This window comes from Rhea pennata, chromosome 3 (genome assembly GCF_028389875.1).
Source record: "Rhea pennata isolate bPtePen1 chromosome 3, bPtePen1.pri, whole genome shotgun sequence".
Classification (NCBI taxonomy): Eukaryota; Metazoa; Chordata; class Aves; order Rheiformes; family Rheidae; genus Rhea; species Rhea pennata.
The window spans coordinates 24,408,132-24,425,341 of NC_084665.1; the positions used below are offsets into that span (position 1 = coordinate 24,408,132).

Consider the following 17,210-nt stretch of genomic DNA (forward strand, 5'->3'; position numbering starts at 1 on the left):
ATCTGTCCAAGCCTCACTTTCATCTAATGTTTAGCTACAGCCAACTGAGTTTCAAGAAATATATTTGTACCATCACTGAGAGCGCAGCAGACTCCATGTAAACTTGACACAAAGTATGGAAGTTCGCTATATTTCTGCTCTTCTTGGGTAGTTTGAAAAGAACATCACTGTGCAATTCAAAAGCAAATGCACAAGCTGGAGAAAATAATAATGGGATATCAATCCACAGTACCACACCATCTCTGACACAATGGCATGACAAGTGGAAAATAACTTAACTCTGTAAGATGGGAAAAGGCAGTAAAAAATGAATTGTGTTATAGTTTCTAAAACCTGCCTCAATTCTAGAAACAGTGCTCCTAAACAAAGCCAAGGTGTGTGATGTTCACATAAATCTACCATGCCAACAAATGGGAAACATGTAAAACCTTAGGAAACAGTACCAGAAAATACCAGATTTGTCAAGACCATTGAGATTGCTGATTTAAAGAGATCCTGTATTCAGTCCTACAAGCCATCATCATAGGATCCATTCTCAGTGCTGTCTCTTTTGATTTTCTGCAATAACCCATGCAGGTGATTGTTCCCAGAAAATGTATTGATGTTTCCTATAACCAACATATAATTTTGATGGATGTAAGATAGTTACAGGCTTCAAAGACTTCAGTGGCCAGTTCCTTCCTTTTCTGCAGGCTGGCTAGTTAAGCCTTAGAAGAAAAAGAAAGAAAACCAGTTTGAGTCAGGTTCCTTTTAAAATATGGGCAAGATCCTATTCCTGTCATGACGTTACAGTGATGTAGTAAGCAGTGCTCTCGTGTTCAGGACTCTAGGTATGTTTTTATACCATTCTTCTGAATGTATCTGATCTAGATTAAAATTAGGAGAAAATAACTTTCTGAATATCTGAAAAAAAAACGTAAATGACTTCAAATTTGTCCCCTGGGATTAAAATATTTAAGTTTGGATCTTAGAGAAAAATATCTGGAGGTGAGGAAATGGACAAAATCTAAAATATGGAAACTGAACCTCACTGAGACTTTATTTGAAGATGGTTCTTGAGACCTTTACTTCTCTGTTTTACAATTCCTATATATACATTGAAGGATTACCTATGTAAGACAGGCAAACAGAATGAATAGGGAATTCAGGGTTTTGATTCTTAGTTTTTCTTAACCATTAAGGAGTGCAATTCATTAGTTAGACTGTGATATGCAGGACATGAACAGCCTTTTATGATGCTCTTTATCTCAGGTGTTCACGCTGGTCAAAGAGAAGTATGCTCCATGCAACACATCATGGGCAGGGTAGTTTGCTTTTCTTTCAACCTTTGCCTGCTTCCCTGGTTACAGAGGTAACAGAAATATATTCTTTGCATGGGGAACTCATAGGAACTCACCTGTATTCAAGAACAAGAAGAATCTGATGTCCTTTGTATTCAAGTAAATGATTATTTTCAGATGTGCTGTTTTACTTTCCATTCAGTCATAGTGAATTTCCAAAGCATTCTTTCATGATCATCTGGGTTAAAAGAGCTAGGCATTCCACTTTGCACCCCACAGTGATGCACGTACCTTTCTATTTCTGCATCAGAACAAATTGGGTAACATTGTAAGGAAATACCATTGCAAAGCCTTTGAAAAATGATGTCAGATACAGAAGCATATTTGTGTATTCATATATGTGTATATCTGTTTCTTTTGGGAGTTTTTTGGTCACATAAAGAAGGATGGGTTGGTAATAAAAACAAATTCCTGTGTGTCTTTCCTTTAGATATAGATTATAGTTTCTTAATCTGAATTTCAAAGGAACTAAAGAAGCCTTAAAACTAAATGATGATTATGCTAAGAACATTTCTGATACTCTTGGCAATAGTATCAAGTAAATATTTTTCATGTGTTTTATTTCTACTTTGCATGAATATTTTAAGCTGTGATTGTCCTCTCCTGACCTTACAATTTTAATGTCTTCAATATCATAGCAATTGTATAAGAATGTTTCAAGTAACATCTTGTTTGAGGTTAAAAAAATCTAGCAAACTAGGCTGTGGACTTTGAATGTTTAGACAGGAAAAGTAGGAAAAAAACCAGAAAGTGAGCTTATAAATATCAAAAAAGATTTAGGAAAATGTTTGTTGAAATGGATGACTGCTTCTGAAAGCAAAAACAATATTCTTAATAGTTTAAAAATTATTAAAGGTTTGGTTAACCAAAAAAAAAAAAAAAAGAAAAGAAAAGAAAAGAAAAGAAAAGAAAAGAAAAGAAAAGAAAAGAAAAGAAAAGAAAAAAGAAAAAAAGGACATCGTAAGGTATCTATGCTTCAAATATAGCAGGAAAGACATGAAAGAGATGAAATGCCCTACTAAAGTCATGTAAGAGGACCTTGGAAATGGTGTTTCATAATTTGTCCAAAGTTCTTTCTGCTTGAAATTTTGGGTTTCTGTTGAATATGAAATACAATTCAAAATATGCTGAATTTTATGGTGAGCTAGTACTGTTTAGTACGTTTAGTGGTTTTGGTAACTGTTCTCATCATCATACTGAGGGGACTTACTTACTTTTTCCTCCTGGATGTTGCTGTGGATGTCACGAGGACTATTTCAGATTGATTTGTTGTATATACATTTCATGGGGTAGTTGCTCACAGCCTATCCTTGTGAGAGGATTATACACATTTGTTTGTTTTGTCGCCACTAGTTGTAAAAGTCCTGAACTATTTCTGTAGATGTCTCTTTGTGGGTTTGTTTATTCAGGTTATTTACTACACTGACTATCTTCTTTTCACTAAGTAAGTTCTGCTCTTGTTTTCACTGTATTGTCTCTTAAAGCTGGATGTCGCAGTCTATAGGAATAAAATCCAGGTAAAGAAGTATAGCTCTATATTTAAATTACAAAAGAAGGAAAGAATCCAATATATATCAGTTATAATGGGAGGGAGGAGAACCTTGGGAAAGAAATAGGAGAGAAAGCAGAAAATTTTGAAAGGAGCATAATATTTCAAAAAAATAGCAACTCCATAAAAGCAAATTGTTTGGCCTTCCTGTCCTTAGAAGTAACTCTGGGTAAGTCTACGGACTTGAGTGGAATTATACTAGATTTGCAATGCACGGAGTGAGAAGAGCTTGATCTCCTGTTTGGTAAATATTCTCCTTATGGCCCCTAGAAAAATAAAATATGCATGTGTTTAACATTACACACAGTGAGTATTCCCATTGAGATATGCATTCTTCAGAATGGTGAGCATGTGCCAACATAAATAGACTGTGCTTGTCAAGTACTATTCACTTAACAAAACTAAATTTGCTTTTTAATTCTGTATCTGTTAAAGTTATATATAAAAATAATTCCTTAGGATGAAGAATTTTTATGTTTTTTTAATAACATTTGTCTAACTGTATTGACCAATTAATTATACTTAACATATCCTTGTACACTTCGTACACTTTTTCTTCATAGCAGTTGCCATTGCAATTGAAACAAAAGTATTTTCCTCCCACTAATATCTTTTTATAAAGGCATTTTTAACAATGAGGGGATTCTTGTTGTCAAAAAGCATAATTCTCATAACAACTATTGTTGACCTTTTTTTGCCTTTCTTTTTGTTTTGTTTTGTTAATTTAGTCTGGCTAAAATTACATACATATTCATGTATTTTAATAAGAACAAAGCATTACTCTTGGATATTTTCCATAAATTTGTCCTCATAAGCAATTTGATAGGCATCTACTATAGCTGTAATGGGGAAGTTTACAGTAAATCAGACTGCCTGGTTTAAAACCTAGAATTTATTAACCCATTTCCCAATAGATCCAACATTTCATATCAGATTAGAAGAAAATTGTCACTACTTTTTCTTTTAGAGCAGAGAGCATTTTACAATCAAACTGTATTGTCTAATTGTTGCAAGATTTATTGTGTTTTATTAAAGTAAAATCATTTTTTCTCAGTATTAATTGTGCGCAACCTTATGGACAACTGAAAAAGGCTGGAAAACATTGAACACATTATGATTATGTTTTACAGCTTGAGTTTTCTGCATTCCCTCTGATCCAATCCTCATGATAATTATAGAAGGAATAGAGGATATGTGGGCTAGCATGTACTTTTATAAGGAAGGCTTCTAGTGGTAGTATCAGTAAAGTAGTATCACTAATAAACTTCCCATTAATTGTTCAAGTATTAGCTTAAGAGAAGCAGAGGCCACAAACAGGATAACCTCTCACTCCAGAGTGCTAGGCATTACATCGAGTTATGAAGTTCACAGCATATATAAATTGATTTCTAAATCAGTTACCTTTTACCTTCTGGGCATGAACACAATGTTGTTATATGTTCAGGGGCATATTTAATATATAAAATGAAGAGTTAGCTTCATTTTTTGTATTTATGCATTCACTTCATTTACTTTTGCGTTTATGTCCCCAGCACTTTGCAGGTACATACTACCTTCTTGCCTTTAATGCTTTCTTATCCATTCCTTTACCAAGATGAAGCATAGAATATATACACTTGTTACACGGGTTTTAAAAATGTAATTTGCTGTTCTTTTCACAATTTAGCTAGTAGAGTCTGTCTTAGGATTTTATATATATGTAATATACGTTTATTTATTTATTTATTATACGCACATATATATGAATATTCCAGCCCTTATTGTGTCAAGGGGAAAAAAGTGAACATCCAAAGGTTCAAAAAGTAGTGTATTTTTTATTCTTATGACTTTTCACCACATTTGATGCTTTTGGGAAATCTGCAGTATAAACTGATTTTAGAAATCACATTCGTCAGAGAAGAAAAGCTCTCCCATGTTTTCAAAACCTTCTCTGAATTATTTTAAATGTCGGAGGCCCGGTTCAGGAAGCAGATGCTCCCATCTGCAGAGGAGATTCCCCACAGAAATCAGTGGTGTACATGGACAGGAGGGTCTGTCCACATAATTCAATTGAAGAACTGGAGCTTTCTCTAGTGAAAGGAAATAACTTAAAAATCTAATCCCCTTTTTGCTGCTCACTCAACCTGAGCAGCAAAACTCAATTGGCTGATTTCATTTTTGTTCCTACTCAGTTTCATGTTCTGATTCTCGTGTACACGCACTGGTGTTCACAGAATAACAGAGGAAAGGTTAAGTAAAGACAAAGGAAGAATGCATTTTTAAACTATCTTTTTCCCCAATAATCTTACATAAAGATACAAATATCCTTTTAAAGATGTGAAGTTTATAGCTGAGTTAACGGCCTTCCTTCAACCAAATCTGCCACTGACTTCTCTTAGTACTCACAGGACGCTGAACAGTTCAGGGCGGATGTTTGTGCGCTCTGACACTTCGTATAAAACGTTCACTTACTGCTTATGAAGAGTTTTGTGGATCAGATACTGGGCCTCAGTACAGGCAATTTCCACAATCCCTTCCTGGCATTGCCATTTTGAGTGGTTTACACAGTAATTCAGAATCAGGTGATTTTTTCCAAACGCTTGCTAGAGATTTAATGTTACTGCAGTTTGATTTTATGCACCAGTTTAGTCTGTTACGTTCCCTGGACTCTTTGATTACTTTTCATGCATGTTAGAATGTATGTGCCAACACAAATATGTTCACAAAATGAAGACGTAGATTAAATCACTATTATCTTGGAAAGCTGCTGTCAGATGATAGTGAATGCAGAGAACATGTCTTCCCTTTTTGTTTCCACCTTTCAGCAGAATGAGTTAAACCACAAGGTAACCACTGTCAGGAAGCAATACCACCACATAGTTGTTTATTTTTTTTATTATTATTTTACTACAGTGTGTCTTAGTTTGATGTCCATCCAACCACTAAATTTTCAAGAGTTTTGGTTTTTTTTGTTGACTGATCGCTTTAACCCACTGCACACAGTATTCTGAAAATAAAAGAGTTCCAGTGTATTCTTCTGCTTTAAGTCTGATGTTTTCTGCCAGAAGCAACACTGTACAGAAAGGTGCTATGATATGGTATGTTGGTGCCCTCCAGTCTAAACATATCAACCCAGATTACTGATTTTTTTTCACCTAAATACCAGATAAATATTCCCATTTACGGTAAGCAACTGCCCAGAGAGAAGTCTAAAAGAGAATAGAAACCAGGGATTTTTAATTCTTTACAGTCATAAAATTTGGCTACTTTTTCTACAAACTGATGCAATCCATTGCTGACTTTTCTCTCCTAGGTAGAGTTTTAAGAAACAAATAGTATGTGGACAGGAATCATAAAGTACAGAAGAGCCATGGTATTGGTCTAAGTCACCTGAAACTTGTAGCATAAGATCTTCTATTATCTTGAAGATAGAATTAACCTATAGTTATACTGTAAGAGTTTATATGGGACCCTATTTTGTAACTCCCCATCTAATTCTGAAAAAGAGTTTACCAACAAGATAAGAGCACACAAAAGACAAAATGCTCATATATTTGCTGCAGAACTGAAAGCGACAGAAAATGCAAGAGCATCGTTCACATATTCCAAGCCCTCATTTCTACCTAAAGTTGGTGGTTTTTACGTACCCCATTCTTTTGCACAATATTGGCATGCACATTTTCTGTGCATTAAGTAGATAGATATTCTAATATCTAATCTAGATATTCTAATTTCCAGATACATAGGTAAAAGTGATAGACACTTAGACTATAAACTGTGATAAAATATAATGCTCTTAAAAATGCGTTAGCCTTTAGATCCTAAGACATGAGACAGATGTGAGGCTGAGACATGAGTTAAGCTTCTTTGGTTATTTTCCCATTGTACCAGCTGGATTAGATTCTGCAGTGCTGTAAGATAGGATGTAGAGGGATGAAGGAAGAGGTTCAGAGTTCTGACATACCCTTTGAGAATGCTTGAAGAAAGAAGTATAAAAGTGAAGAGGTTCCACAAATCATTATGAGGAAAAGAATTATATAATACTACATCAACAAACATATAGTTTGTAATTACGCAGTACGTATTTATAAGATAGATTGTAGAGATGGTTAACATTGTTCCATGTATGTGAAGAGAAAAGACAAAGGCAAAATGATACTTCCTTGAATAGCTTTGGAGAAGTCTGGAATTGTCTGAGAACATACATTTTTGCACTTAGGCCAATTTAAACTCAGTTGGCAATAGAAAGCCACCTTAACTTAAAAGGAAAGTCTCCCTTGCTCTGTTAGATGAGTGCAATTTGAAGACTGAATTTTATTTGTCTTGCACTTGTACTGTTCAGTTCAGAAGAAACTGGCTTCTCCTTGATGAAGATGAGCAAGATACTGTCCCAAAGGAGAAAAAAAGGGGAGGGGGGTTAAGAAAAAAGATAGAAAACAGAAAAAAAAAAGCAGTGTGTTTGTTAGGGTAAAGAACTTTAGTATTTTCTACTTTAGAGATTTAATATGTTGAGAGTGACTCTTTGATTTCCTCCAGTTCTGTTCCAGTAAAATAGAATCACTTTGTCTAGGTAGAAATCATAATTCTAAGCAAGCTGCTTTTTGGTACCACTAGGACTGATACGATGATTTTATGTAACTATTTCAACTCACATTATTATGAACTTTCCTGTGTCTTCTGGATCTCAGATTAATTCCAGAATCCAACATTGTCCACATCACTAACTGAAATATTGTGAAACTGCACATTATTGTATCTGAGAAGGGTATTGAGATCATGATTCATGCTACTAGTACTTCACAGTCCGATTATTGTAATGCATTTTATTTCAATCTTCCTATCTCTCTTGAGATTCACCAGCAAATGGTCCAGAACTTAACAGTTAGACTTCTTTTCTATTAGAGTTGTCACTAGAATAGCTCTTGAATTCTTTATAAGCTTTGCTGATGTGATCTAGAATAAAAGCCTGCTTTTGACCTTCAAGCTTTGATAAAGCCTTGTTCCAGCTTATTTTTTGACCTTTCTGTCTCTTTGTGTTCCCTGCCCTCTCCTTGGATCATCAGCCAAGCTGTCGTTTCTCAGTCTCCACTTGTCACTTTGGGGTGATGGTTACAAGTGTATTGATGCAGTAGCAACTTCACAGCCCAGCAAGCTCCACCTTATTAAATTGGTTGTAATTTGAACTCTGAAACAAGATAGTGTCTTGTGTAATTAAATCTAAATACATTTTTGTGGTATTTAGTTAATGGTGTATTGCCTTTATTTCTTCTTACATGTTGTCCCAGGGTGTCATATGTATAATTAAAACAAGGTATATACTGTAACATATTATGATTATAAGCACATTGATGTGAAATGAAAAAGTGCAATTAGCAACAGTATTTTCTGTATTATTCCTAAAAGTTTTTACAGTATTTTATGCTTCTCCCTAGTTAATACTGTATGAGTAATCCAGGTAAATTTGAAAGAAGACTATTATGTAAACTGTTTCATATTGGAAACATCAGAGCTTTGTATTTCCACAGTCTTAGTTTTCCATAGCTTTTGCTTCATAGTTTGCAAATGCTCACTTTTGGTTGCAACTTCCTTACTTATAAAAAGCAAAGTAAAAGAAGTACAACTTTAGTAGCCTATATTTAGTGGCCTGATTTCAGCCTTTTCCAAATCAGCATGAATCTAGCATAATTCTAATGTTCTAATTCTAGCAGTATAAAACTCACAAAAGATCAAATTTAGGTACCCAGAACTGAGTGCAGAGTGTATCTCTCTTCTGGATAAGAAACAATTTTTTTTAAGCTCTTATTTGAAATGTAAAAGGATTTCCTTTGATAATATTTGGGAGATGATAATGGATATTGTATGTTTAATGCAACAGAGTAGCTGTCCTGTTTTTATTCTTTTTTCTACACATTCACCTCTTCTTGAGCAGAAATAAAAGGTTCAAGGCTTGTCAGCATCAGTTTATAGATAGCTGTTTAAAAATAATGAGATATTGGGTATTGTAAGGCTCAGGGCTGTCTTGCCAGACTCATTTATTTCCATTCACCTTTTGTCAGAATTGCAGACAGAAGACATTCAATTAAAACTTGTCACTTGTTGCATTTGACCTAATTTGTATTTGTGAGTGTCACAGATTAGGATACTCAGCTTCATATGGAACCTTAAAAAATGTAAAGCAATAGTAATATTCTGACCATTTTATGCCACATTTTCTTCATGTGCACCTAATTGTTTATGGGCCATTCTTCACTGGAAATCACTTGTGCTAAGGAAATAATAGAATTTATTTACACAAAATCTCATTTGCATGGGAAAACTAAGTGGATTTTATGCATGTTCTTTTATGTTTTAATGCATAAATGACAATGCACAAAAATTCAGCATGTAGATGATTAGTTCATGCAAAGTTAATGTTCCTTTCAAGAAAGGTTGAGTACTGAGCTGTGTAAGTAACACATTTATCAGGTCTTTTGTCAAACTCAAAAAAAAATCCTCTGAGCTGTAGCCGAAGTGAATTTTTTCAGTTCTTTTAGGAAAGTCCAGCCTGCTCATCCCTTTCCCCCAGGAAAAAAGGAATCTGCCAAAACGTTACTTGTATTTGATCTTCTAGAAACAGTTTTAAGTTTTTAAACATGGGCAAATTCTGAAATGAAACATTGGTTTGAAACAACATTCTAAACAATGAATATTTTTCTGCTTTTATTTTCCCTCCAGGAAAGTTTGCTAAATATTTTCAGTTGACCCAAAACCTTTTCTATTTTCTTCTTAATTAATAAAAATGTTTGTCCCAGATCTTTGTGAGAGTCCAGCGAAGTGTTGTCCTCTGGGAAACTGAGGAGCAGATAAACTAAGCAACTTACCCATAGTCACAGAGCAAGTTAGATATCAAAGTAATAAGCATTAAGTGCTGTCTTTCATTCCATAACAGGAACAGGTTCCTAAACTAAGTTGTTTTGTAAGCACCTCTTGAGAATAGCCAGTTTTATCCCATGCTAACAAATACATTCTTTCTGACTGAATATAAAGTAGGAGGATGGCTTTTAGACTTCCTGTGCTACACTAAATAATGTGTTTAATAGTGCAGATGGCTATCGGAAGACAAAACACTAAAGCCTTCCCCTTGCTAATTGTTAATTCAGCTGTAGATCAAGAAAGCTTTAATGTGAGCCACAGCTTTTATCTTCTTTGATGACTTAGGACACAGTTTTCAAAAAATGGAATGGAAATGCCTAATGGAATGCACTTTACATCGCTGGCTGATTTTTTACCTGCCCATGGTATTGTCCAAATACTATGTAAATTGATTTCAAAAGCTCTCTGGTATCCTTATCATTCAGCACATGAAACAAATATACAGATCCCAAAGAAAAGATAGCTCATATTATCCTTTTTCTTCACGCTGTGTTATTTCCTGCATGTTTCTACCATGTTGTGAAAGGTCTGTTGCGGCTTAAAGGACTTGTGTGCAAGTGTTTTTTCCACTGCAAATCTTTTAAACTTTAGGTTTAATGCAGTGGCCTCACACTTCTCAAATCCCAAATTACAGAGATTAACGAATTGTCTAAAGAGTAACTAGGTGACCGTGTGCTCTTATCTCCAAATGCATTCTGACTGTGCTCATGGAGGAAAAATCAACTGTTTTTCCCATTTGGTCAGAATAAATGCAAAACCCTGTGTTTATAACATTCACCCAAGCTTACCCAGCAATCTTATAAATATGCACAGTGTGTTCAGGTCGAAGTGGCACACTCTATCAAGATGTTGTCCCAAAGGAGAACCACATCAGAATCTGCCATTAAAATTCCTTTTGCTGTTTCTGATTTTGCTGTTAATCTGTTTTTTTCTCTGCTACTGATGTTTCTCTAGAGCTCAGAAAGATGCAGTTATTTCAGTATCCATTCTTTTTGGTCTCCTGATAACATTTTAAGACAATGCTAGGAGTCTTACAGACCATCCGTAGTAAAGTGGAGCTTTACCCAGTTACATAGCTCGAAAAATGAGTTGAGAGTCTAGTTAAGTGTATACAGAATGCTGAACTGGAGATGGAGCTTGCCAGAATGTAGAACAAGCCGTTTGCCGTATTTCTCTTGTCTTACGAAGGGGAGATGGAAGGGAATGCAGGCTGAAAGTTCCTAGGGAACTTAACACTGTGGGTTTGGTTCTGGTCTCATACCTGCTCTTCACTGATATGTTTTCCTTGTCAGGAAGAGAGAGTTTGATGTATTTAGATCTCAGTTCATATTTAAATGGATTAGATTTTTTTTTCACACAGTATAAAGCTATCCTTGATTACAGGTAGTTAGTAAATTCTCATAGACAGTCTGGCACTGGTAGGTCTGGAAGAGGATTTGAAGGAAGTTAACCTGCCAATTTCTTGTAGATACAGAGCTCCATGGAAAGGACCAGGATGTTAGTGGGAGAAAAGAACACTTGAACACTGAAGACCAGTATCCATGGTAGGAAGGAGGGAATGGAAAAGTGGAGGAAAGTTATGTTATAAAGGAATAAATGGCACACTTTGCGTCTGCATATATGGCTTGGATCTGTGTGGAGAAGGAGAAGTAGTTAAATATGATTATCATGCTGGAGACTTGAATGACAGAATTATATATTGGGACAAGGGCAATTTTTTTGATTATATAGCAACAGTTACAGTGGGGTACCTGTCCCATGCCAGGGCCTCTCGGCAGTGTGAGAAAAGGCATACTAAACAGGACAATAATTTGCAGCAGTGATAGTAAGGGAGGAGCAGATGAGGAAAAATGGAGCAAATGGAGAGTTCAGATTTGTCTGTGCTAAGTTTCTTTAGGTTGAAATACCGGAGGGTAGCTCACTTTGTAGATCAGCCCTAGTTTTCAGTTATTTCTTTGCAAGACTGTATGTCATCTTCAGAGTGAGGGGCCAATATAATTTTATTTTATGCTGGCAAGCTTTTGATAGAAAGTCATGCAAAGATTGTGTGAAGAATCAGGAAGTGAACATTGTTTTATTGAAGCTAGTGTTGTAACTATGAGACCATTTTTTTTCCCTTAAGGCCAGCTAGAGAGACTCTGCAGTTGTGTTAGTATGTGTAATTACCTTCTTTAAAAAAAGTAGTTATTGATTTACATAGTTTTCACATCTCCATATATTACAGTTCCAGTCTAATCCATATCTTCTGAGCTTTTTAAGTCATGATTTCCCATCACTTTTGAACGGATGAGTTCAAATGAGTTGCACTTGTAAGATGCAACGCGAATGTGTTGCAGCCTTGACCACTGAAGTCATGTTATGATCGGTAGCAGGCTTGTTCTTTGTATTTGTGCTGCAGTAAGACTCCCTGAGGACGCCACAGTTTTTCTTACTTGGAGTTTTGTTTTTGTTTTTCTGTTGAAGAATTCACAAAATGAAATGCAGTGTTGGGGAACGTGCTTGCTTGACTTGAGGGGAGCTTTGCTTGGTTACAGTAATGGATAATTAGACCCTAACCAACTGTAATGATAATACTTCTAGTGCAGTTCAACCAGTGATCTGAGTGGGATGGATATCTTCCTCTTCACTTTTGGTTTATGGTTGGGGACATTGACAAGGGTGAATGGACCAAGTTGCCAAAAACAAGTAAGTGGAAATGTGTGCGTATACACAAGAACCTTTGTATTTCAGTTTGCTACCCTCCAAACTCCAATAAGTTTTCACCAGATGTCAGTCTGGCATACTTTCTTAATTCTTGGGTAGAATTTTGCTTTATGTTTACTCTTGGGAAATAAAATGCCAGTCAAGGTATGTGAGATTATCAGAAATTGATTCCAAGATATTTACTTTGTGGTAGTATTTGGAGAGATGAAAGCTTATAAGCTAGAATGGTAAACTTTGTATCAGTTTTAAGAAAAGGCTTATAAACTTGCGGTTTATATTCTGTTGGTATTATGTTATTAAAATAATTTTTGCATTAGAATTTGAACTAATTATATAACAGATTTATGCAAACTAATTATATAACAGATTTATGTAATTTTAAGATAGGTGGTACCATTATTCACTAGTAAGTAGAACTGTAAAATTTGTAATTTAAAAATATAGCTATACTTACAAGTAGATATATATACATATACATATATATATATATATATATATATATATATATATATGTAAGCACATGGATCTTTGTATAATTTTGCTATTATGACATCTGTTGGTATTTCCTTTCCACTGAATATGTGAATGTCTTGAATGTGTATCTCAGCAAAAGCAAAGGAGGTAAAAAATTGTTCGTCTTGGTAGATTTATATTATTTTAATTTAAGCTTCAGTTCCATTACTTTTTGATTAAACATACTTCTGTCTGATGCTATCCATCTTTTATCACTATGAAATCTGTTCCCAAGCAGGAAGAAGGATGACATCTGAATTATGCAGAAATAATTTTCTATCTATTTTTCTTCAAATGCTGGGCCGTCTTTTTCATAATCCCACCAATCTCACGTGTGCCTTGTTCTAACCCTCTGCCTTTTGCTGAATATTCAACTATCAGATCTTGATCTCTTGCTGTATGGTTTCATGGAAGTGTGTTGTCCTGAATGCCATTTTCTTTGGGTAGAGCTGAAACACCATGATTCAAGAATAGAGGTCACCGAGTTATCATTAACTCTGAGCAGTTTTTAACTAATAGTTTTTAAATATATTGTTGTAGATAATGCATTTCTAAATACAACTTTAAAAACAAACAAATATACCCATTCTCTGTTGATTTAATCACTGTGAAATTATACCAAATTGCTTAGACCACAGATCAGTCACGGGTGCGGTAGGGAATGTAGGTAAATACCATAAGTAAGGAATTTTCATTCATAGTTGCAAACTGACCTCTTTGGATATATGGTTGATTAGTTTTATTATTTATATGATGTGATTCACAAAAGTGTGTTCGTACAGTACAGTGAGAAATGTACGTGTGTTTGAGAGAAGAAAATACAGTATTTACACTACAATGAATGAAGTTTCACTATTCAATACAGATGATTACTATCCAATTTCCTGGTGAGCAAAAGTAGTGAATGTTCTCATATATAATGCACTGTTTTACAGTTACATTGGTTGTGACCTGACGCCAAATAACTTCCATGTTATTAACGTTTGCAGATATGAACAGTCCATTTAGGCAAATGAGACCGCCATCCATGCAAAACATCCACTTTGAGTAGAAGAGGCCAGGATCAGATCTTTAAACTACCATATTCCTCGAGTCAGTTAGAGTGTTCCTGTGTGTTAGATTTGTGCAAATGCTAAGAACAGCAGATATAACAAGAAAAGAAAAAATCAAAAAATAGAGAAGAAATAGAAATGAAAACCGAAAAAAGACTTGCCCTTCAATTTTTGGCTTTTTGTTTTCTGTCAATCCAGTCAGTCCTCTTCCTTCTTTTGTTTGAAAGAAGAATGAGAGACCTTTCCTGACAGTTATACTGTGCTGCCAGGGCAGGTTCATGGGCAACACATAAATCCCTATTCTTCATGCTTTACTCATAAACTGTAGCTTCTCTTAATGGTGGCTTGTATGCATTCCAGAAGCCAATTCTGGAGGTATTTCCTGAGTGGAAGAGAACAGGGGGATGGTATAATAATGGCAATGGAAAATAAATAGAAGGAAGAGATCTAAAGTAGAAAATGAAAAGAGAAGTGAGAAAGTGAGCTATAATACATTGCTCTTATGAATCATTGCTGCATGTTTCTTGGCTTGTAGTATAGTTAAGTCCATGTCATCAGGGACATACTTTGCACTCGAGATCCTGTTGCTCTGCTATGTGCTGAGATTTTTCAACTTCAATGATATGCTACTGCTTGGTTATACTGATATTCTTGCTAGTTGTCCAGAAATCTGTCTCAGGAAATAAAGAAGGAAACAAAAACACTTAATTGTTTTATAGGACCTATCATCCTTTCTTTCCCCTCCTTTTTTAATTTTCTCTATGAGAGCAGCCTGTTTCAAAAAGGTGGGCTCCTATGTATCTATACAGTACAGGTATCAGAACACTTTACTAGAGCAATGAGCAATTTGGAGGTAGAATGTGCATGTTAATTCATCATTGCTGATATCTATGTGAACGCCCATACAATTTGTTTCAAACCCCCATGAATTATTTCGGGTCTTTAAACCACATATATGTTGTTATTTAACTAAGGGTCATTTTTTGTGTTCTCTGGTAATGTAAATTAAAGCATTGCTTTTGACTATATCTCAACTGTATTCAACACTAATTGTTTATGAAGTTCTTATTCTCTGTACTTTTCTGCTCATGATGATAGCCTTGCATATCCATGGTGTTTACTACAGCTTTGAAGAGGATCTTGCTTCTGCTAAAGAAGACTTCAGATCAAACTTTTTTCAAACAAAAACTAAACTCACTAGCTGTTATTAATGTTATGTTAAAATAAAAAAGCTTTTAAATGAACAGGAAATGTTCATTTAGTGAAAGAACATTAAGTGAACTTAATGTTGCATGTCTAAAAATCTAAATAGCTTACAAATACTTTTAGTACTGTTTACTACTGTTTTTTAAAATTATTATTTTGAAATAAACATACATTTAAATAAATATGGGAAGGCAAGAGATAGAAGATGTTTGCTGAAAAGCATCCTTAACATATATTTAATTCTGTATTTGTTTATTTTTCCCAATATAGGTGTCCGCCTAGACAGAGTACGTGGAGGTCGCCAGAAGTACAAACGCAGAATAGATGCAGAGAATAGCCCATACCTGAACCCTCAGCTAGTTCAGCCAGCAAAAAAGCCATGTAAGTACATCAGATGTATCATCTTTTCTTGGAATACAAGACATGGAATCCTGGTCCTGTTCACTAAGTTCTTCTAACTGAGGCAGAGATTTGGTTGGAAGATGCTACCATGAGCACATTTAGCTATAAGCATACTTTGTTTTAAATACGCTCATCCTTTCTCAGGCAGAGTTAAACAAGAAATATTTTTGCAGGTGGAGGTGTGTAAATGCATGGGCTATGCAGTGCAAATTTTACATTTACAGGTTAACTTTATTTTTATTGGTATATAAAATGGTTCACCCTGTGATCATTAGTTCATTGGAGCTTCTAGTTTCAGATTTCACAAGAAAGTGATTTTTGTAGTTTTCACTAACTAAATGAGTTTGACTGCTCAGCCTCCCAATGAAAATACATTAAGAGCCTCATTAATTTATACCTATACAAGGTTAATACACTACCTAGCATTAGATTAAAACAGCAATATGCCACGCTAATAACAAGCATAGATTGGTAGTTCTGGCTCTGATACCTTTATAAGCATTATGAGTTTTTTTATTTGGCTTTTTTTAATAATGTCCTTGATTATATCTTGCCAGGCTGAAATTAAAAGAGAGAGAGCTGATCATCTCATTGCTAAAATACAAGTTCCATCCTCTTTGCGATTAACTAAAAATAGTTAGGGGTTTTGCTCTGCAGCTTATATAAACTCAAGCAGCGACTGTACTAATTCCATGAAGTAAATTTAATAGCATTATAGCTGTAGTGCAAGAGCCTAGTGTGTTACCCTGCAAAGGCATAGACTCCTTAGCAAGTGCTTGTAAACTCATCCAAATTCAAAGTAGAATTCGCATATCCTGTCAAAAAGGTTAATTTGCTATTAAAACAGAGAAATGAGGAAGTGAGGGAAAATTCCTCCTTCTCTCCCTTTCCCTCTGCTCACTACATCTCGGACAGAAAAAGCAACGCACATGACAGTTTGGGGTTCTTGACAGTACCTGGCTGTACGGAAACTGGAATCTGTTCCAGTTCGTGTTCCCCAGTAGGGGACAGTGCTGTGTACAATACGTTTGAGCATATGGGGAGCTGGAGAGCACATAAACAGTCTTTGAACTGTAAGTGAAAGGGCATTCTAGCTATGTCAAAGAAAAAACAGCCAGTTTTTACATAAAATTAAGGCTTAAGTGAACATATGGCGTAGTTTCCTTTTGCCTTTCCAAAAAACATTATGCTGATTATATTCCTTCAATTGTCCAATCTGGCATCTTCTACTCAGCCTGCATAAGCTTTTGTACCGTTCTGTACATACAATCTACACTAAGCAGATTTTGCACATTATAATAAAAACTTTCTGATAATACAATAAAATTTAATAAACTAATGCTTAATTTCATTAGAGGTTTAGTTTTCCTGGGTGCACAGATTGTCAATTTTTCATTTACTTGATGTTGTCATTGAGTTGAAATGTTGCGAGCCTAACACACCAAAAAGCCACAACCAAACAGGCAAAAATAAAAGAACCCAAGCCTTTTAATATGGACAGAGGTTAACACTGTTGCACTGAAATACAAGAATCTCTCTATAAACCCGAGATTA

The 17,210-nt window shown here is 35.0% G+C and overlaps 1 protein-coding gene across 8 annotated transcripts in view; it reads left to right on the forward strand.

Annotated features, from left to right (window-relative positions):
- The window catches only part of ESRRG (estrogen related receptor gamma), a 385,220-nt gene that overhangs the window by 314,326 nt on the left and 53,684 nt on the right, over positions 1 to 17,210 (forward strand). For all 8 annotated transcript variants that reach the window (XM_062571814.1, XM_062571807.1, XM_062571812.1 and 5 more), the window contains one exon: positions 15,525 to 15,635. In XM_062571814.1, the coding sequence (XP_062427798.1) occupies positions 15,525 to 15,635 (111 nt within the window). The remainder of the gene's footprint in view (positions 1 to 15,524; positions 15,636 to 17,210) is intronic.